The sequence below is a fragment of the Diceros bicornis genome, chromosome 18, assembly GCF_020826845.1.
Source record: "Diceros bicornis minor isolate mBicDic1 chromosome 18, mDicBic1.mat.cur, whole genome shotgun sequence".
Taxonomy (NCBI): Eukaryota; Metazoa; Chordata; class Mammalia; order Perissodactyla; family Rhinocerotidae; genus Diceros; species Diceros bicornis.
The window spans coordinates 21,364,911-21,384,063 of record NC_080757.1 but is presented as its reverse complement, the minus strand read 5'-3'; the positions used below and the strand labels follow the sequence as shown (position 1 = coordinate 21,384,063).

General features: G+C 43.5%; 2 protein-coding genes across 3 annotated transcripts in view; one reads left to right on the top strand and one right to left on the bottom strand.

Moving 5' to 3' along the window:
* The first annotated feature begins 1,578 nt into the window (after positions 1 to 1,578).
* On the top strand, positions 1,579 to 12,693 carry C18H17orf75 (chromosome 18 C17orf75 homolog). The gene is made up of 10 exons (XM_058560348.1): positions 1,579 to 2,201; positions 2,914 to 2,994; positions 4,686 to 4,811; positions 5,720 to 5,863; positions 6,117 to 6,174; positions 7,690 to 7,809; positions 8,466 to 8,530; positions 8,677 to 8,813; positions 9,655 to 9,758; positions 10,515 to 12,693. The coding sequence occupies exons 1-10, from the start codon at positions 2,062 to 2,064 to the stop codon at positions 10,728 to 10,730; spliced, it is 1,191 nt and encodes a 396-aa protein (XP_058416331.1). The 5' UTR covers positions 1,579 to 2,061; the 3' UTR covers positions 10,731 to 12,693.
* A 2,632-nt stretch (positions 12,694 to 15,325) lies between these two features.
* The window catches only part of RHBDL3 (rhomboid like 3), a 47,888-nt gene continuing 44,060 nt past the window's right edge, over positions 15,326 to 19,153 (bottom strand). For both annotated transcript variants that reach the window (XM_058560339.1, XM_058560340.1), the window contains one exon: positions 15,326 to 19,089. In XM_058560339.1, coding sequence (XP_058416322.1) covers positions 18,818 to 19,089 — 272 coding nt within the window. In that variant the 3' untranslated portion in view covers positions 15,326 to 18,817. The remainder of the gene's footprint in view (positions 19,090 to 19,153) is intronic.

Below are 19,153 nucleotides of genomic sequence, written 5' to 3'. Positions count from 1 at the left end.
GAGGCTAGATTATGAAGGCCCCTGTACATCATCCTATTAGAGCCTTATTCTCTGTAGTTTCTAAGACCCAAGCAGGAGAATACAGTATAAAATAACAGTTGAGTATGGATTTGGGAGTCAGATAGACACAGTTTGATCACTTATATTGACTGAGCCTCAGTTTCCTCATCTATAAAATGAGGATAAACCCCTCTGTTACAGAGTTGGTCTAAGGATAAATGAAATAAAATAGGTAAATATCCTGGCCCATGGTTACTGCTAAATAACTGGCAACTATTAAACTATAAATGCTATATTGATATTATTATTGCTGTTGGCAGTTGATAGACCAACTAGTGAAGACTAATGTCCTCAGATTATGATCATAGATGGTCAAGAGGCTGGTAATGAGGTTCCTAAGATCACCCTGACTGCCCACATTACTTTTTGTCAGTAATCACATTCTGCCCTTTCCCATGTGTATGCCTTGTCTCTTCAGTTGTGTTGCCAGCTCTTTTAGGACAAAATCTTAAATACTGGATTGTCTCTCCATATATGCACATAGTCTAATTCATTCTTTTTAATAGCTGCATAGTCTTCTGGTACACATGCACATTAGTTTCCTATTGCTGCTATAACAAATTACCACAAATTCAGTGGCTTACAACAACACAAATTTATTATATTATAGTTCTGGGAGTCAAAAGTCTGAAATGGGTTGGCAGGGCTGCATTCCTTCTGAAGGCTCTCGGGGAGAATCTGTTTTTTGCCTTTTCTAGCTTCTAGAGAGTGCCCAAATTCCTTGGCTTGTGGTCCCAAATCACTCCAGTCTCCCGCTTTAGGTGTCACAATTGCCTTCTCTCTGATCTCCTGCCTCCCTGTTATACTCTTGTGATTACATTAGGCACGTTTAGATAATCCAAAATAATCTTTCCATTTCAAGAGCCTTAATTTAATCATATCTGTAAAGTCCCTTTTGCTATGTGAAGTAACATATTCTCAGGTTTCAGAGATTAGAATGTGGACATTTTGGGGGAGTCGTCATTCTGCGTACCACCGCATGTACCATAACTTATTTAATCAGTCCCCTATTGACTAACGTTCATATTGTGTTCAGTTTTTCATCATTACAAACCGTATTGCAAGGAATATCTTTAGATTCATGTATTTTCACACTTACGTGAGTGCATCTATTTGTTGATGTCCTGGTGTTGCATTAATAGTCAAAGGGTATGTGCATTTAAAATACTGATACTTTCAAATTTCTTTCCAAAGCATGTGGATTAATTTTGTTTCTATCAACTGTTTATGAGAATGCCTGCTTCCTTATACACCTCAGCACAGGATATTATCAAACTTTTAAATCTCTGCTAATCTGCTGGGTGAAAAATAGTACAATATACCATCAATTTTATTTGAAGTTGAGCATTTTATTTATGTATTCATCATTTTTATTTCTTCTTCTGTGAACTGCCCATTGTCTATTCTTTTGTTTACTGATGAATGACAGTCCTTCATCTATTATATATGTTGCAAATATTTTTCCTAGTTTGTCATTTGTGTTTTGATTTTGGGCCACACAGAAATTTTTAGTTGTTACTAGTCAGATTTATTAATCTTTCCCCATACGGCTTCTAAGTGTTTTGTTATCTTTAGAAAGGCCTCTTCAAGAATTAAAAAAGCATTCTCTCATATTTTCACCTTTTTTGGGGGTGGGCACTTCATTTTAAATTCCTAAATTTCTGATCAAACTGGTGTGCGTGTGTGTTCGCGCGCAATAAAAAGATGGAGGAGAGGAGCTTTATTCTAAGTCTGCTTGCCGTCTTAAACCATAGACAGAGGAGAAAAAGGAGCTCAAAGAGAAATGGGGTAGGTTTTTCCGTGAAGGTAAATTGAGTGCGCCCGCTAGCCCGTGCGGGGCGAGAAGCTCTCCTAGGTCAGCTTCCTCGCCCAGGAACCCGGGGAAAGCAGCGGAACGCAGGCGTGCGAGGGCCGCGAGCCGGACGAGCCCGGCCACCGAGGACTGTACGGCAGCGGGGGAGCGGTTTGGCGGGGACACAGGGCCACTCAGAGGCTGCCGAGATGCTCCCCTCTTTGCAGGAATCGCTGGATGGGGATGAAAAGGAGCTAGAGAGCAGCGAGGAGGGTGGCTCCGCCGAGGAGCGGAGACTCGAGCCGCCGCCCAGCAGCCACTACTGTCTCTACAGCTACCGCGGAAGCAGGTGCAGCGCCCGGCCGCCCCTGGGGCCCCGCATCCCGTCCCCGCATCCCATCCCGGGCCCGGCAGCCTGGCCGCTCCCAAACGCCGTCCTCTCCTCTCCCGGCCAAGGTCTCTGGCCCTGAGGGCCCTCCTCGCCTCCCGCCGGACCTCCCGGGGCCCATCCTGGACTTTGTGCCCGGCCCTCACAGCCTTTGCGCTCCATCTGTCCCTGTCCCCTTCCTGTCGCCCCTGCCCTTTGTTTAGCGCAGTGCCTCGCACACTCGGTAATGTCAGTTTCCACCCCCTGCTCTTCCGGTTGTTCTCTCCCACTTTCCTCCGTTTCCCCCACGCGTCCCCACCCCCACGCCCACCTTCTGGTTATCCTCAGGCCTTGCGGCCTCTTTTTCCTCCGCCCTGGCCGGCTTTCCTGGGGCTCTCTTGGCCCTGTGAAGTCTGTTATTAAGAGGACACTTCCTTGACTCTTATGGATATTTAATTTAGCCTTTCCTCCACCCCTTAGGTGGCCTGGAGAGAGAAGGGGCTCTTGTCAGCACTGTTTTGTGGGTTTTCCCTGGCAAGGTGACAGGCAGTGGAGGATCCAGGCACTTCTACCTTGCAGCATTTTTAGTTGATTGTTCGGCCCTACCCTGCTTGCCGGGGTGGGGGTAGGGGGCCCATACTCCGCTGGAGTTGGAGCCCATAATCGATAACTGTATTGCTTTTGTGGCGTGCAGATTGGCACAGCAGCGAGGGGACAGTGATGATGGAAGCCCAAGTGGCACAAATGCAGAAACTCCCTCTGGTGAGGATTTCAGGTAAAAGCAGCTCGACCATAACTCATGCATGTGCTTTTATCTTCCGTCCATCTCTGGCCTGTAGATGTCAGTGGGTACCTGTTTCTGCTCGGCTTTTACCGAGTCAAACCATCAAGCACACCTATCCCCTGGGAACCTCATTTTGAGTTCCTCATGAGTTCATTCATTCAAGGCTGGGGCAGATCCAAATACTGATAGTGCCCCTGGTGATCAGCTAGAGACAAGTACTCTGAGTTTCTTGATTGGAACTTCAGTAAATATTCAGTATCATATGGGTGTCAAGAAATTTAAAATCCTCCTTTTTTTCCCCTTTGCATACCCTTTCATAGCTCCTCTGCTGCACACAGAATGTAAACTCCAGGACAGCAGGGATTGTTGTCTCTTTTGTTCATTGATGTCTCCTTACCCAGTACTTTGAGTGGTACCTGGCACAGGGTAGACATTTAATACATATTTATTAAATGAATGAATGAATGAACTTTAACACTTGATGCAAAGTAGGGTTTAAAACAAAAATACTATGTTCACTGACTGGCTAATGGATGATGTAAGGAATTTTTCACGTGTTCTAATAGTGTTGTATGTATACATAGATATAGATATGGATATATATATACAATTTTTTTTTAGGTCCCCATCTTTTAGAGATGCCTAGTGAGAAACTTACGGATGAAATGATGTGATGCCTGGGACTTGCTTCAAAATAAATCTGGGAGGTGGGAGGGTGCAGACAGCGTGGGGGTACAAATGAAACAAGATTGGCTATAAGCTGACAATTGTCAAGACTGGGTGGTGCGTACATGTGGGTTCATTATACTATTCTCTCTACTTTTTATATGTTTGAAATTTTCATAATATAAAACAAAAGACCTTGAGAAGTATTGAGTTCATATTCTCTATTGGGAATTTTGATGACAGAAGACCTTTTCTTACTGCATATGCAAATTCTAGTCTCTCTTATATTCTAATGTAAACCAAACTGAAATTTTTATTTTTAGCTCATAAACAATCACTAAGCTGGTGTGTTTATTCACGGGTAATAGGTAGTTGGAGGATTGAAGAAAGAAGAGGAGGCATGAAAGAGTGGTCTAGGAGAGAAGAGTGAGTGAACCAGGAAATGTAGAGATAGCTGGGCAGCAGTAAGGGCCCACTCAAAGCTAGTGACCATTCATTTGAAATGAGACTAGACACTGTGGTTGTGGGTTTTTGTCCAACCACATTCAGCTGCACAGGTGCAGCTGCAGAGTAGGTAGAAAGCGGCACTAACCAGAGATGAAGTTTTGCTAAGCAAGTACCGTGAGGTGAAAACAACAAAGGGCTTGAGTGAGAATACGTGCAATGGTGTGATTATAATGACTGACTGTGGAATTTCAGCGGGGTGAGGAGGAGGGAAGTGAGGAGACGAGAAACTTGAGGGACTTTGAAAAAGAGGTAAAGTCAGTGGGTTGGGAGTCCCGGGGGAGTCATAATCCTAGAGAGAATGAGCTGGAAAGACAGGACTGTTTTAAATTGTTTGATGAGGTAGATCTTACTTGGTGACATACATTCCTAGAAGCCTCACCAATAGGAGTCAGATAGAAAGCTTTTGCAAGTCCTTCAAGAGTCTCTGGGGTTTAGTGATATCCTGTCTGACTTATGGGATGTGAATGCAGTGGTCCACCGGTAAGGCATGTGTGTCTTTCATTGTCAAGCCTCTCCTTGGCGGATACTAATCTACCATCTGAAGTGGAGCCGGAGCTGCGCAGTTTCATTGCTAAGCGTCTCTCGAAGGGAGCGGTCTTTGAAGGGCTGGGGAATGTTGCATCTGTGGAGCTGAGGTAAGTGTAAAATGTGCTGTGTCTTGGGTTTTTATTTCTGAACTAAATATGAGAAGTGATGAGAAACTCCAAAAGATCAGCTCCTACTAGACCTGTGGAGTTCATCTTTGTTCTCTGGCAGCCTGAGCGCTGGGCCTCACACATAAACATGTGTGGACTGAAATTAATTGAATGGCAGAGCTTCCTAAGTGTACTTACTTAGTATTGTGCTTGGAAAAAAAGAGTTAATTACCGAAACTAAAATTGTATACTTTGCAGTTTGTAAAGTGCTTTCACAAACTTTGATGCCATTCTCCCTACAAAGGGGCAATAGAGCAGATACTCTTCCTTTCATTTGCAGATGAGGAAATAAACTCAGAGAAGTTAAGTTCAGAAGGCTGCTCACATCGATAAAGTTCAGACTTAAACATAGACGTCCCCAGTTGAATTCTAGCTGTCTTTCCATTACACCCCTGACTGTAGTTCACTTCAGAACATGATGTTGGCATCAAGTCCCCTCAAGAGTATGAGGCCACAGCCCAAAGATAAGGCCACAGGATAAACATGTCATATCTGCCTGGAGCTTCGATGATTTGTGAAGGTTTGGGGAAGGGAGAGAACTTGCTTATAGTTAGGTAAATATGGATATACTGTGAAAGAGAGTGACATGTGCATGAATTTTCACATCAGATAGGAGAATTCAAAGAAATTCCATGTTTGTTAGGTGCTTCTTTAGCTAAAGCCCATCATGATGTACACTCATTTTCCTCTGCTGTTACAAGTAAACCAAGGAGAAGTCTGGGCAATATAACAGCATTAGCAATCTATCAGTATTGCCAGATCAAGATGACAGGGGTTCCAAGCAGTCCACAAAATTGGATGCATGAGTTATCAAAATAATACATTTTACCTTTTTCTTTCTTTTCCAGAATTCCAGGTTACCGTGTTGGTTGTTATTACTGCCTTTTCCAACATGAAAAACTGCTTCCTGAAACAGCAACAATGGACTCTGGACATAACCCTTCAGAGTTTGTGGTCTGTTTTTTAGGAGGGTCTGAGAAAGGACTTGAGCTATATCCTTTCTTTGGTCTTTGAGGAGATTAGGAAGGAAAATGTGGGAAGACGAGTGGAGGGGTATTACTACTAACCTCCAGAAAGCTTTTTGACCCCTTATGTATTTACTTGAATTTCATACCTTCATACAGCCTGTTTGTCTTGAGTTGTTTTAATTTATAGTTTGCATTATTTGAGAGATTTTATATTTCCTATTGAGAGATAAAATGATGCTGTCTTGATTCATCCTTTATTGCTTCCTTAAGAACATACTTTCAGGCTTGAATTGGATAAGTACATTCAAGGGCTGAAAAATAACATGAACTGTGAGGTAAGATGATTGAGTTAATAGTTTTTTGTGTGTGTGAGGAAGATTGGTCCTGAGCTAACATCTGTTGCCAATCCTCCTCTTTTTGCTTGAGGGAGATTGTCGCTGAGCTAACATTTGTACCAATCTTCCTCTACTTTGTATATGAGATGCCGCCTCAGCATGGCTTGATGAGCGGTGCGTAGGTCTGCGCCTGGGATCTGAACCTGCGAACCCCAAGCCGCTAAAGTGGAGTGCGCAAACTTAACCACTATGCCACCAGGCCAGCCCCAAGTTAATAGTTTTTTAAGACTGAGATGCTTAACATACTTTAACTGCTATACTTGTCAAATCATATAGGTGGACACAAAGACACCTGACTTCTAAAAATATGCTACTTTGTGGGCTCGTAGAAAGGTGATTGTGAAGGGAAGCAGGGAACATATCCTAAAAGTGCTGTAAGTTTCACAAGACTGCTTCTGATGTTTTGCACCCATGAAAAATTCAGTCCATTAAATTCATTGCTGTATGGTAACATGCTAAGTGAGGAAGGGGCGGCTCTTTCCTTGATTTCTAGGCACATAAGATTTATAATCTGGTCAGAACTAATGGTCCATCAAGCTTCTGGCACCAGAGACATGCTATTCAATGGTATGACTGTCCTTGAACTCAACATCAAAGATTTTTAGAAATATTCCACTTCTCATTAATCTATCTTTTATTAATTAGATACATCCATATGGATTAATTTATCCAAACCCTTTAAAAACTATGCATTCACCTTGTGGCAGTGGTTAAAGTCATAACTCTTATAAAGTTACTACCCATTACATGAGGTAATAATTCCTTTTACTTGTCATGCGCTTACAGGACACTGCGAGAGAGGAAAGGATAGCACAGGAGTAAACCAGGGATACAAGTCTAGGGCGAGCTGCTCTCCCAGACTAGAACTATTCCACTAGTCCCCAGAGAGCAGCACAGCCTAGAAAGCCAGATGTGCTCATGGCAGCATGTCTGACAACTGGAGTGGGCTTGAGTGCTTTGATGGGTTAACTTGTATCCTTCTCTATTCGTATTTTGAGTGTGAGTGAACTGTCTGTCTACATTCCTTCAGTCATTCAACAGGCACCTAATAAGCTCATACATGGATGTTTCAGACACTGTACCAGGTGCTGGGAGACGAGGATTATTAAGAGAGTATCTCCAGTGAGTACACAGTATAGTGGGGGGAGATGGACATGTAAATGCCCAACTCCTCCCAGTGTAGAAATAGCATGGAACCCTATTAATTCAATCTCTTCATATCATATAATGCATTTCTTAGTGTGTTTTTAAGAAATTCAGTATAGAATCAATCCCCACTCTGCCTAACAAGCCCAGGAAAGTTATATCACAATTCCTTTTTCTGAGTTGGTGGTGGTAGCTTAAAAAAGGTATCTGTTCCCAGTTCTTTCACTGTTAACAGTATTGTGAAGAAAATGTTAAGTCCACTAAGGTGAAGGCTTATGTTAAAGCAAATGACATTCTGTCTTGATCTAGGAAAGGGGCTTGGAGAACCACATAAAGTCCTACCTGAGCAGCTGGTTTGAGGATGTTGTGTGCCCAATCCAAAGGGTTGTTCTTCTCTTTCAGGAGAAGCTTACCTTTCTGCTACACGCCGTAAGTATTGCCCAAACAAAAGCATTTCCTTAATAGAGAATCACTTTGGCAGAGTTTGGATTATTTAAAGACATACTCATTTTCTCTGAACGTTACTTTTTCCCCGATGAATTTTCATGCAAACTATGCTTGCAATCAGGATAGACCACAGTCTATTTACTCAGATCTAGAAAGTTACGTTACTAACGTAGAATTGCAAATCCTGGCTGAGTCTTCCTAATGGGATAAAACATTTTTACATAATTACTTTTTGAAGTGATCTGGGAGAAGTATAATTTACAAAACAATTTGAGAAGGAAAACCAAAATCCAAAGTGATTTTAACTATATAAAAATGTCCAGATAAAAAATGAAAAATTCATTCAAATATCCAGACAATGGGGAAAACTTGAGTAAATGGCTAGATTTCTCATTTAAATATGTGGTGGGTAGATGCAGCTGAGACTGGATGGTCCCATGAGACTCGGTGGCACAGCCAAGTTTCAGGCTGTTAGTGAGCAGCAGCTGAACAAGGCTCTGGTGAGCTCCTGGGCAGTGCCCATCAAGCATCGTCTGGTGTGGGGGTTACTGGGGGAAGGTGACGTCTAGTCACGAGTAGCTGCTCAATAAGGAAAACTGGAATACATGTATCAATTAGGCTTTATTTTTCTTTCTTAGGCTCTGAGTTATACTCCTGTTGAGGTTAAAGAATCAGATGAAAAAACAAAGAGAGACATTAACAGGTAAAGAACAGTTTTGCAGAGAGAGAAGCTTTTCCACAGCAAGTCTGATATTTACGTTTTTAAAACTCTCCTAGTGTAGAATGAATTTGCTTTCTCCTTCCCATCCTGCAATGTTGTTTGTAGAAAAGGACTTGTGTATGTGGCAGGTTTCTGAGTGTAGCCAGTCTTCAAGGCCTTATTCACGAAGGCACCATGACATCTTTGTGCATGGCCATGACGGAGGAGCAGCACAAGTCTGTGATCATCGACTGCAGTAGCTCCCAGCCTCAGTTCTACAATGCAGGTGAGCCACGACCTCTGGAGCAGCCTTCCTGGGGCTCTTGTGAGTCTCCATTTTTGCACTGAGAACAAATGATACAAACTTATCCTTCCTGCCTTGTGCAGTTTTACATATTTATCCTAAACTCAGCAAAAACAATAGCAATTCTAAACATGGAAATCATGTCATGCCTTGCAATTCTACTCCTAGGTATACAGAGAAGCTCTTGTATATGTATATAAGGAGACAAATACAAAAATGTTCATAAAGGCATTGTTTGAAATAGCAAAGAATTGGAAGCAACATAAATGTCTATCAACAGGAAAAGTGATAAACTACTGTAGTCATACAATGGAATATTATATAGCAGTGAAAATAAATGAGCTAGAGCTACATGTCTCAGTATAGCTCACAAACATACTATTTAGTGAAACAGCCATTAAAGAAAAATACATAGAGTTTAACATATGCAGAATAATACTATATAGTGCTTAGAGATAAAAAAGTATGTGGCAAAAGTTTAAAGAAATACGTGGGAATGATAATCCTTTCTGATGGGAAAGGAGAGGGATGCAATTGAGAAGAGGCACATGGGGGCTTCAACCATTTTGGTATTTCTTAGTGAGGTGGTGAGTATGCTATTTTTTTAGAGTGTTATAGAAGTCTTAAATAATTCATTATAAGTGTTTTCATAAAGAAATAAAAAATATCACAGTGTATACAAATATCAAATCATTATGTTGTACACCTGAAACTAATGTTATATGTCAATTATACCTCAATTTTAAAAAATGAAAATAAATAAATGTCTTGTGCTTGTAGGATTTCATTTTTATTTATTTAATTTTTCAAAAATATTTTACAGGAAGCAACCGGTTTTGTGAGGATTGGATGCAGGCTTTTTTGAATGGTGCTGAAGGAGGTAACCCTTTTCTTTTCCGACAAGTATTGGAGAACTTTAAACTGAAGGTAATTAATTGGCTGTGTGCCACATATAATTTTTATCTGAATTTTAATTAGTACCAGTGACAGAGTAACAAATTTGCTTTGCAGCTGTGATGTCTGTTAAATAGGACATTTTCAAAACTAGAATCCTCAGAAGGCATTTACTTTATTTATATTTTTCAGTGGCTTCTGCGTACATATCATTGCATTTCCAATTAATTGGGTTGAATGCTTGCTTTTATCTCAGGGACATCAATCTTATAATTTGTCACATATTTTAGTTGGAAAGCACAAAAAAAGTGGTTCAGTGCCTAAGGGTTCAAAATTCTGGTGGGGAGGAGTGTTGTCACCTTGTTTAGGAGATTTTTAATAATTTTTTATTTATTTATTTTTCCCCCAAAGCCCCAGTAGATAGTTGTATGTCATAGCTGCACATCCTTCTAGTTGCTGTATGTGGGACGCGGCCTCAGCATGGCCAGAGAAGCAGTGCGTCGGTGCGCGCCCGGGATCCGAACCTGGGCCGCCAGCAGCAGAGCGCGCGCACTTAACCGCTAAGCCATGGGGCCGGCCCTAGGAGATTTTTAAAGTATTTTTACTTTATATAAGAGATTTTGTTCTACCGAAGGCAAAGCATATTAACAATAAAAATGATGGAAATATTTAAAATAAAAAGCAAACATTTCAACAACACATGCTGAGTTCTCAGTTGGACAGGAGATATTTTTCAGGCTTCATTATTATCTCACTAAATGCATATTTCACTGGGTAATCTTTTTCTAGGCTATACAAGACACAAATAATTTGAAGAGATTTATCCGACAGGCAGAAATGAACCATTATGCTTTGTTTAAATGTTACCTGTTCCTAAAGAACTGTGGTAGTGGAGACATCCTTTTGAAGATTGTTAAAGTGGAACACGAAGAAATGCCCGAAGCCAAAAATGTGGTAGCCGTCCTTGAAGAATTTATGAAAGAAACTCTTGCCCAAAGTTTTTGATCACGTTTTGAGATAATTACATCTTTTGCGACGCTGTATATCCAAACCTTGGTGTTTGAAATCGCAGTTGTTATCATTGTCATAGGATTGCTATTTAAGATGATTTGAAACCCATTCTAGATTTTTTCATTTTGTACTTTTAAAATTTAACTTAATTAGACATATAAATCTGAAGAATGTCTTCACTGAGTCCTAGATAGATGTGTGTGAGTGTTGTGGGATTTTAGTACATTGCTGGTCCCATAAATTCTAAACTTCACGGAGTTGTTGCTTAAAAAACTTAAGAGATAATTTTGTGGCTTCTCTTAGGAGTTTACTGCAGTATTTAGCAAGTTTTCCTCCCAGAAAAATCATAATACTTCTTTCTCAATGTATTATACCTTCTTTAAAAAAAAGTATTCCTAGTCTTAGGATAGATTAGCACCACGACATCATTTCAAAGACAGATCTGTGCATCCTGTGGGTGCTTGATAGATTTTTTTGTCTGATTGATAATGGCAGGGATGATGAAGCCAGCTTTTAAGTCAATATGCAAATAAATCATGAGTGTGTAAGAAATTAAATGAGCTTTAAAAATAGATGCACTGGCTTAAAGATAAAACATTATCTGATGGAAAGCTACTGCAGAAGTAGCCCCCATCACTTTTCTTCATTAATTTGTTCACAGGTGTTTGTTAGAGCCTGTGCTTTCTTTTATATAAAAATGCTGGAGTTTTTAAACAGAGTTAAAAAAAACAAAGTACATAAATTTTACAAGCAAACTGTAAGATAAAGAATGCAAACGGAGATTCTTCATATTAGAGTTACTCATTGATTTTAGTTTTTTGTACATGTGTTACAAGCCTCATATTGTTTTACTCTGAATCAATTGAAAGTGCCCTCAGCTAGAGCCATTTGTAATTCCCATGGAAGCCAACTGTAGCCACACACACGATTGCAGTTTATTCTGCATAGCTCTTTAATAAATCCATTTGATAATGATTTTTGTTTAGAAGATCAGAAGTCTTGTGTTCTCACTGTCCTCAGGATGCTCAGAGGAACACAAGCCCGTAAAAATCCTCTCCTAGACTCATCTAAATTCACATTAAGTGCTGAGTTTTAACTTTCAAAATGACTGACAATGGCCTTCTGCTTTCTCTTCTACAAAAGTCTAGGGACATGACTCACCAAGCCATTTTTTTCCTTTAATGAGAAATACAATTCAGGATCTTCATAAAGGCTTTCATATGGTTTTAAACTTTAATAACTTGGAGTGTAGGCAGTGTAGAAAAAAAATCCAAGTTGCATTTTTTTTTATAGCATTAAATTCAGAATGATATGGGAAGTAAGCAATTTTACGGCACTACCCTTGAATCCGACTTTATCTAATGTACTTGGTTGCCCACTTGGAAATCAGTGTTTTTAATAAACAACATTAGGACATCAACATTTTGAGTATGGAAAACATATTTTTCATTTTCAAATTCACATGTCATTCAAGAGTCCATTTTGTAAATGGCATTTAAAAGCAAATGTATTACCTGCTTCAAGTCATTTATGGATATAGTCAAGGTATAATTATATATTCTTTATATGTTCTTTTATATATATTTTTTGTAATGTAGGCTCACTACATTACACGGCTATATCCAATACAGTCTTATTTTAAAAGTCTGTGACAAACTGTGTATCACTATTGTAGACAAGGAAAGTGGTGACATGGAATTGAATATCTTGTTGGCCATGAGAAGAAACTCAAAGAGCTCATGACCAGAAACATGTACTGTATTCAAATTTTAATAAGCTAATGTATTAACTTTTAAAGTTTTAAAAAGGATTTATTCACGTGTGGAATACATTTATGTATTATTTGTGTGCTATACGCACAGAGGAAATGTATGTTTGTCATGTATCAAAAATGGTCTCAGTGTATCTGTAATTATATTTGTAATAATAATAATAAAACAACTTTGCTTCTCACCAATGCAGTCGTTTTTGTTTAATGAGCTCAATTCCCAAGCCTGACATTTTTATTAATTTGCAATAAGTTTATGAGGAAATTATACTTGTTATGCTAAGGAATTTGTTGAAGAAAATCAAATCACCTGCTGGGATACACCTTCCTGCATCTTGCAGGAGGCATCAGGCAGGGTGTAAGGGCAATTTCCATCACAATGTTTTACTCATTGTCCAGTAAAGTTACGCCTGTGGAACTCAATAACCCAAGTCACTTCCTTTCATTCTCATTCATTATTAACCATGACAGAATGCCTGTCCTTTACCAGAGGATCACTTATACCAGATGCCAGGAAAGCCAGCAGGCTTCTTGAAAATAAGATTTAGTTGCTAGGACCACATTTTCTTAACCATGTGTCTTCTTAGTAATGGAAACCCTGCTGGCTTCTATGAAGTCTTTCCACTTGGAGGTCTAAGAGGGCAGCTCCGGTTCTATAACTGCCAAACTTCCTAATGTGCCTCACAGACTTTAAATTCTCTGAGTCGGCAGAAATGCTAGATTCGGGAACTCAGGGGTGATAGGGAGCCGTAATGAATGGATAGCTGTGGATCTTCTTATAAACTACTTGTAGGAGGGCTAACAAAGTGGACATCCTGTTAAGTGAACACCGAGCGAATGTTCCAAGGTTCATTACCGTGACAGGCTGGCCCTAGGCCTAATGCAGTGAGGCTGTATCTTTCAACAAACGCCCTGACACCTCTATAAATTGGGTGCCCTTGAAGTCCCATACAAACACCGGAGGGCTGACAGCATGAACTTCGGAACCAGGCAGTCTTGGGTATGAATCCAGCTATGCCATATACTACCAGCAAGTTACTAAACCTCTCTAAGCCTTCCCCTCGTGTAAATATGGGAATATTTACGCCCACTTCACAGCAAGTAGCTGTGCAATTAAATGAGAATAATATATTGAAAATGCCTCATCCAGTGCCTAGCACATAGTAGGTACGCAGTAAATTATCTTCATAATTATCTTATCATTGGTAAACATTAAGTTAGCAGAAGACTGAGAATCTGGTAGAGGGAGGAACCAGAACAGTGAAGAGGGAAGCGATAGGAGGCCAAAGGAAAGCTAACTACACTGCTTTCGGCTGTCCAGGGAGCTTGCCTTTAAACGCCTCAGGTGTCAGAGCCTGGAACTGACCCCCCGGAACACGGGTGCTCAGACTCCCCAACTTTCCTTCTAGGGAAGTCCGTTCTCCACACTCCAAACAGAAGTGAGTTCTTTGACCTTTAGCCTGAACTGTAAAGTGTGTTCTGGGATGACTTCCGCAGCGTTTAGAAATATTTTAAAATAATACACAGGAAACTGATGTGAAAGAACATTACAGGAGGGGCCAGCCCCGTGGCTTAGCGGTTAAGTGCGCGCGCTCCGCTGTCAGCGTCCCGGGTTCGGATCCCAGGCGCGCACCGACGCACCGCTTCTCCGGCCATGCTGAGGCCGCATCCCACATACAGCAACTAGAAGGATGTGCAACTATGACATACAACTATCTACTGGGGCTTTGGGGGGAAAAATAAATAAATAAAATTATTAAAAAAAACAAAAAATGAAAGATCATTATGGGAAACATCTCCCACGCTGAATTTAACAGGGTAGCTTAATCCTCAACAGTTAGGAATGGCAAAACTACATACCATGCTATTGGCTGAGAAAAACTGGTGAAAACAATTCACTTTCTCAGGCTTTATCCACGCAAACCCACTTGATTGTTCAACTGACCAAGCAGCAGACTTGAACATTTATGGTCCTCTTATTTTCCCCCTTCTGTATGTGAACCGACCATGCACTTTCACTCTGAGAACATTCCTACCCCTTCCTCAAGATCAGGGTGTTCACAGCCCCTAGAAAGACCTAAAGACTAGGCTAGTGGGGTAAAGAAGGGTGTACCTAGGACATTTCAAAGGAGATTCCTCCAATAATAATAGTCAAAATGTTAATCTCTCACCAGGGTATAGTGTAAGAGTGGAAGGGGAAGGGGGGGCACCCACCAGAACAGCTGGCACAGAGGTTCTTTTTTTTTTTTTTTGGTGAGGAAGGCTGGCCTTGAGCTAACATCTGTTGCCAATCTTTCTCTTTTTGCTGAGGAAGATTGGTCCTGAGCTAACATCTGTGCCAATCTTCCTCCATTTTGTATATGGGACGCCCCCACAGCATGGCTTGATGAGCAGTGCCTGGGACCACACCCCGGGATTTGAACCTGCGAACCCTGGGCCACTGAAGCAGAGCAAGTGAACTTAACCACTATGCCACCAGGCCAGCCCCTGCACAGAGGTTCTTGACCTGAAGCCATGGATCAGTTTCCTTATTCACAGCCCCGCCCCCCACCCCCAGAAACTGTACACAAAATTGTCTGTGCATTTTTATGGGAAGAGAAATCATAGTTTTCATCAGCAACTCAAAAGAGTTCAGTAATTCAAGAAAAGTTAAGAACCACCAAGCAAGAAACACCAGCGCGAAGCACCGATGCCCGGATCCTTATTGCATAAATCGTAGACCCAGCACCACTGCTGTCCACCCGTTCCTGCCGCCCTGACCCAGACCAAGAGGAAACAGGTTCCAATGCCAGCCCTTTAAGTCACTTTCTGAATAACCGACGGCTTAAAAAAAAAAATCTTTAATGGAATCTGTGCTCAAATAATATGTTACAACAAAAATATACAGAATGTACACAATACAAAAATATTTAGAAACAAACATTGCAGCTTGTGTTTTGTTTTGTTTTCCACTTACTCAAGTCCTTGGTGGAGGGGAAGTTCAGTGTTGGGCACTGTTTCTTAAGGCAGAGGAGTATTGGTGCTTTCCAGCCAACGCTGGGAGCAACAGGAATGATGCCAGGAAAGGGCTCCCACTGCACCCGGGAATCTGCATTATCTGCAAACGAAATTGGACACTAGGGGAAGATCCGAGCTTGGTGAGCAATGACTCCCCTAATCCTCTGGGCAAGAATGGTTCTCATGGAAATTGAGAGTCCTATTAGCTGGCAAAAGTGCCCCATTAGGGAGCTTTTCCTAATTAAAAAACGAATGATTAATGGTGTCATTAAAGGGAAATTTCTCCTTTGAAGGTTTGTTTTCCTTTCCCCAGTTTCTGTGATTCCTCTTCCATTTAACCATTGAGGGAATCTATAGCTGCTGTTTGGGGAATCCCCAGCTTTCAGTTTCTACATCCCGTGGATGAAAGGCAGACCTCCCCCAACAGCCTGAAGATTCACACCACCCTCTGCTTCCCGGCACACTGGCTAGGCGGCCATATTGGACGAGGAGGGAAGTATGATGGGGACATGCTGCTGGGAACACGGGACAAAGGGACCTGCTGAGGAGAAAGCCAGACACCAAAATGTAAACCCTTTCTTACCAGACAGCTGTCTCCAGCCCTGGATTAGAGACCTGGGTTGTGTGAAGTGACTATTGTCACCACTGCATGGCCCTGCTTAGAAGTGATGGTTGGGGGAGGGTGGTGGAGATGGGCATTAAGCAGAACAAAGAACTTGTGGGTTGCTTTTGGACAGGGAGAAGCTGGGGCTGGTGGCCTGAGGTGTAGACAGGCTCCCGTAGCATGTCCCAGACCTCAGAGGACAGACTTAACAGGATGGGAGATGGGACTTCCATCTCACGCAGTCCTCGGTAACAAGCTTCCATCTGAAGTCCTGAGGGAATTAAGTGCTTCTCTGAGGGCTTTCTAGAGTCTTCTACTTCACAGTCTTCTCACCCCGGAGAGAAGAAGGTCCATCTCCAGGCCACACCAGACAAACCCAGAGGTGGCTCCCTGCTCCCTCCACCCACAACCCAGAACCCCCAGGTGCCAGGACAGGATCTGGAAGGGAGGCCCTGCCTCCAGCAGGGCACCAGGTGCCTCTGCTCCTCCAGGGAGGGACAGCACCACTCAGGGTTAGCAGTGGCTGAAGCCCATGGCTGAGGCCCCCTTTGCCATCCTTACCCAAGTCTTCTTGGCCCCCATTCCAGCTCAGAGTCTCCTCTCCTAAGAAGCTGACTGTTCCGGCTACACTTTTCTCTCAGTAGGGCAGAGAATGGCTGGCAGGGCACAGACAAGATGCCTCAGACCGACAAAACTCAGCCAAAGGTCAGGGCCCATGCCACCTCAGGCTGGCAGTCCTCAGCACAGCGTTGGCACAGTGCAGCATTTTAGGGGCCATATGTGGGGACCAGGACAATCTATTTAGCACTGGGCAAAGACAGGGAAGGGCTTGGCATAGCCTGGGGCTGAGTGGGGGTGCCCCTGAGTAGGAAACTCTGCCCATTTAATGTGATCAGTGGGGACAGGAAGCCACAGTGGCCCAAGACCCCCAAACGCCTGGCCTGGCTGACTCGGGACCTCAGTGCACATGAGGGCTCTGAGGAGCATGTGGCTGGCAGAAGGCAGTTCCCACACTCCTGCCCTCATTCCTCATGAACGCAGCCCCTCTGCCTCCCAGACTTGGTTCTTCATCCTTCCGGGCTGTCAGTGGATGGGAGTTCCAAAAGCAGTATAAAGGGAATGACATATTTTGTCAAAGGTCATCCTCCACCCAGTCTCCCCCTGGGGCCTGCACCAGCTCCCGCTAGGGGGTCATTTTCCCACTAGTGACTTGGGGGTAGGGATGGAGTCGATAATCTCCAAGTCCCCTCTGACCTCTGAGCATCTGAATCTACAGGCTGCCCTCACCTCTGACACTCATCCAAACACCCAACAAATCTTCTCTAGAAGCAGTTTTCTGCCTACACTGGAATTCCTCTTAGTGCAGCCTCCTCTCTCCCAACTCAAATGAACACAGAGCCTCAATATTCCTGCTCCAGACTCTCTTGCACCCCAAAGCTCCTTCCGTCCTAAGGGAGACAGAACAGAACCTTTTCAGATATGAAGGCCATTCCAGAGGGAAACAAGGGCAGCACTTGGCAAAGGCAAGGAAAACCTCAGCATCCTGAGGGTCCCTGGAAGGGCTGAGGTCTCCCTCCACCACGGATGGTTCTCCCACTGGTCAGTGATTCTCAGGGGTGCGCCTGGAAGGGACAGGGATGGGAAAGAAGGCGCAAGCTTTACTAAAGGCAAGGATCCTCAGCAACCACACCCTCCACCTCTCAGCACCTTCCTTCCTCTCACTAGACTCCTCCACAGACCCTCACTGCCTCACCCAGGATTGCTCTGCAGTCTCCAACTCTCCTCACAGTCTTTCCCATCACATGGGCACCTCCACCCACCAAACTACACACACAGACACATACACACACATCAAAACACTGTCTCCATAACCAAAGGCGAGGCACGACGCAGGTCAGGGCAATGGAAGAGAAGGAAAAGACCCTAAAAATAAGGCAGGGCATGGGATGCTGGGGCACTGGTATGAGACATCAGCATTCTGGGAGAAAGGGAGGGAGAAGTCTTCCCCAGGGCGCAATTTGGGATTAAGTTTATTCCCTTCTGCTTGGGTTCCTCTCACTGGGTACCCCCAGGGCAAGGGTGGGGCCTGGAGTTACAGCATCTCCCTCCTCCGCCCACCCCAGGCACTAGAGGCCATGCCCCAGTGCCCACCGACAGGCACAGGAGAGCACCCTGGGCTCCCCCAGGCCAATGTCGATATGTCCACTACCAGACTCTCTTCCACTCCAGAGCTCCAGACCCAATGGCTGTAGAGGGAACACTTCCTGGCCTGCAATTATCTCTGAGCTGGACAAGGGCCCGCCTGGCTACTACACGCTTGGGCCTTCCTTACACTCTCAGGGTCTCTCAGGGTGGAGGATGAGGGAGAAGGCTGCTGCCCAATCTGTGACAAGGGAGGGGACCCCTGAACACATGGAACAAGCCCAGCCCAAGAAAATAGCCACTCTCACCCTACCCCAGCCTTCACCCTGGCCTGATGTCCTCAGAACAGTCTAGAAGAACAAAGGTAGCCACATCCAACTCCTCCAGCATGTGCCCTTCAAAAAAGAGCCTCCACTGTCTGCCCAAATCCGAGCCCAAATATTACAGAGGCTCAGTGTCTCTTGTCCTCTTCTCTCCGGCCTCACTGAGCTGGTGATGAGAAAAAGAACGCAGGTGCTCCTTTCTGATGCTGCTTCTCACTCCCCTCCCTGACCTTGGTCCTCCAGTTCCTTACGGGGGCGGTGGCAGCTTTAGGTCCAGCAGGGTGTAGGCAAAGATGTTCCAGAAGATAGCGAACAGCACAAAGATGGTGTACATGGCCACAAAAATCCACCACAGCGACTGGTCCTGCAGCCTCTGCTCATAGTTCCTCAGGACCACCACGCCCAGGGTGATGCCCACAGCCACGCCACCCAAGTGCGCCACGAAGCTCGGGTGAGGGCACGGGGGATAGGCTGACGGGTGGAACCGGAGCCACACGGCCCGCCCAAACTCCATGCTCACTGCAAGGGAAGAAGCACAGAGAAGTCACAGGAGGGCCACTGGGGAGGGGCCAAAGGAGAGGTC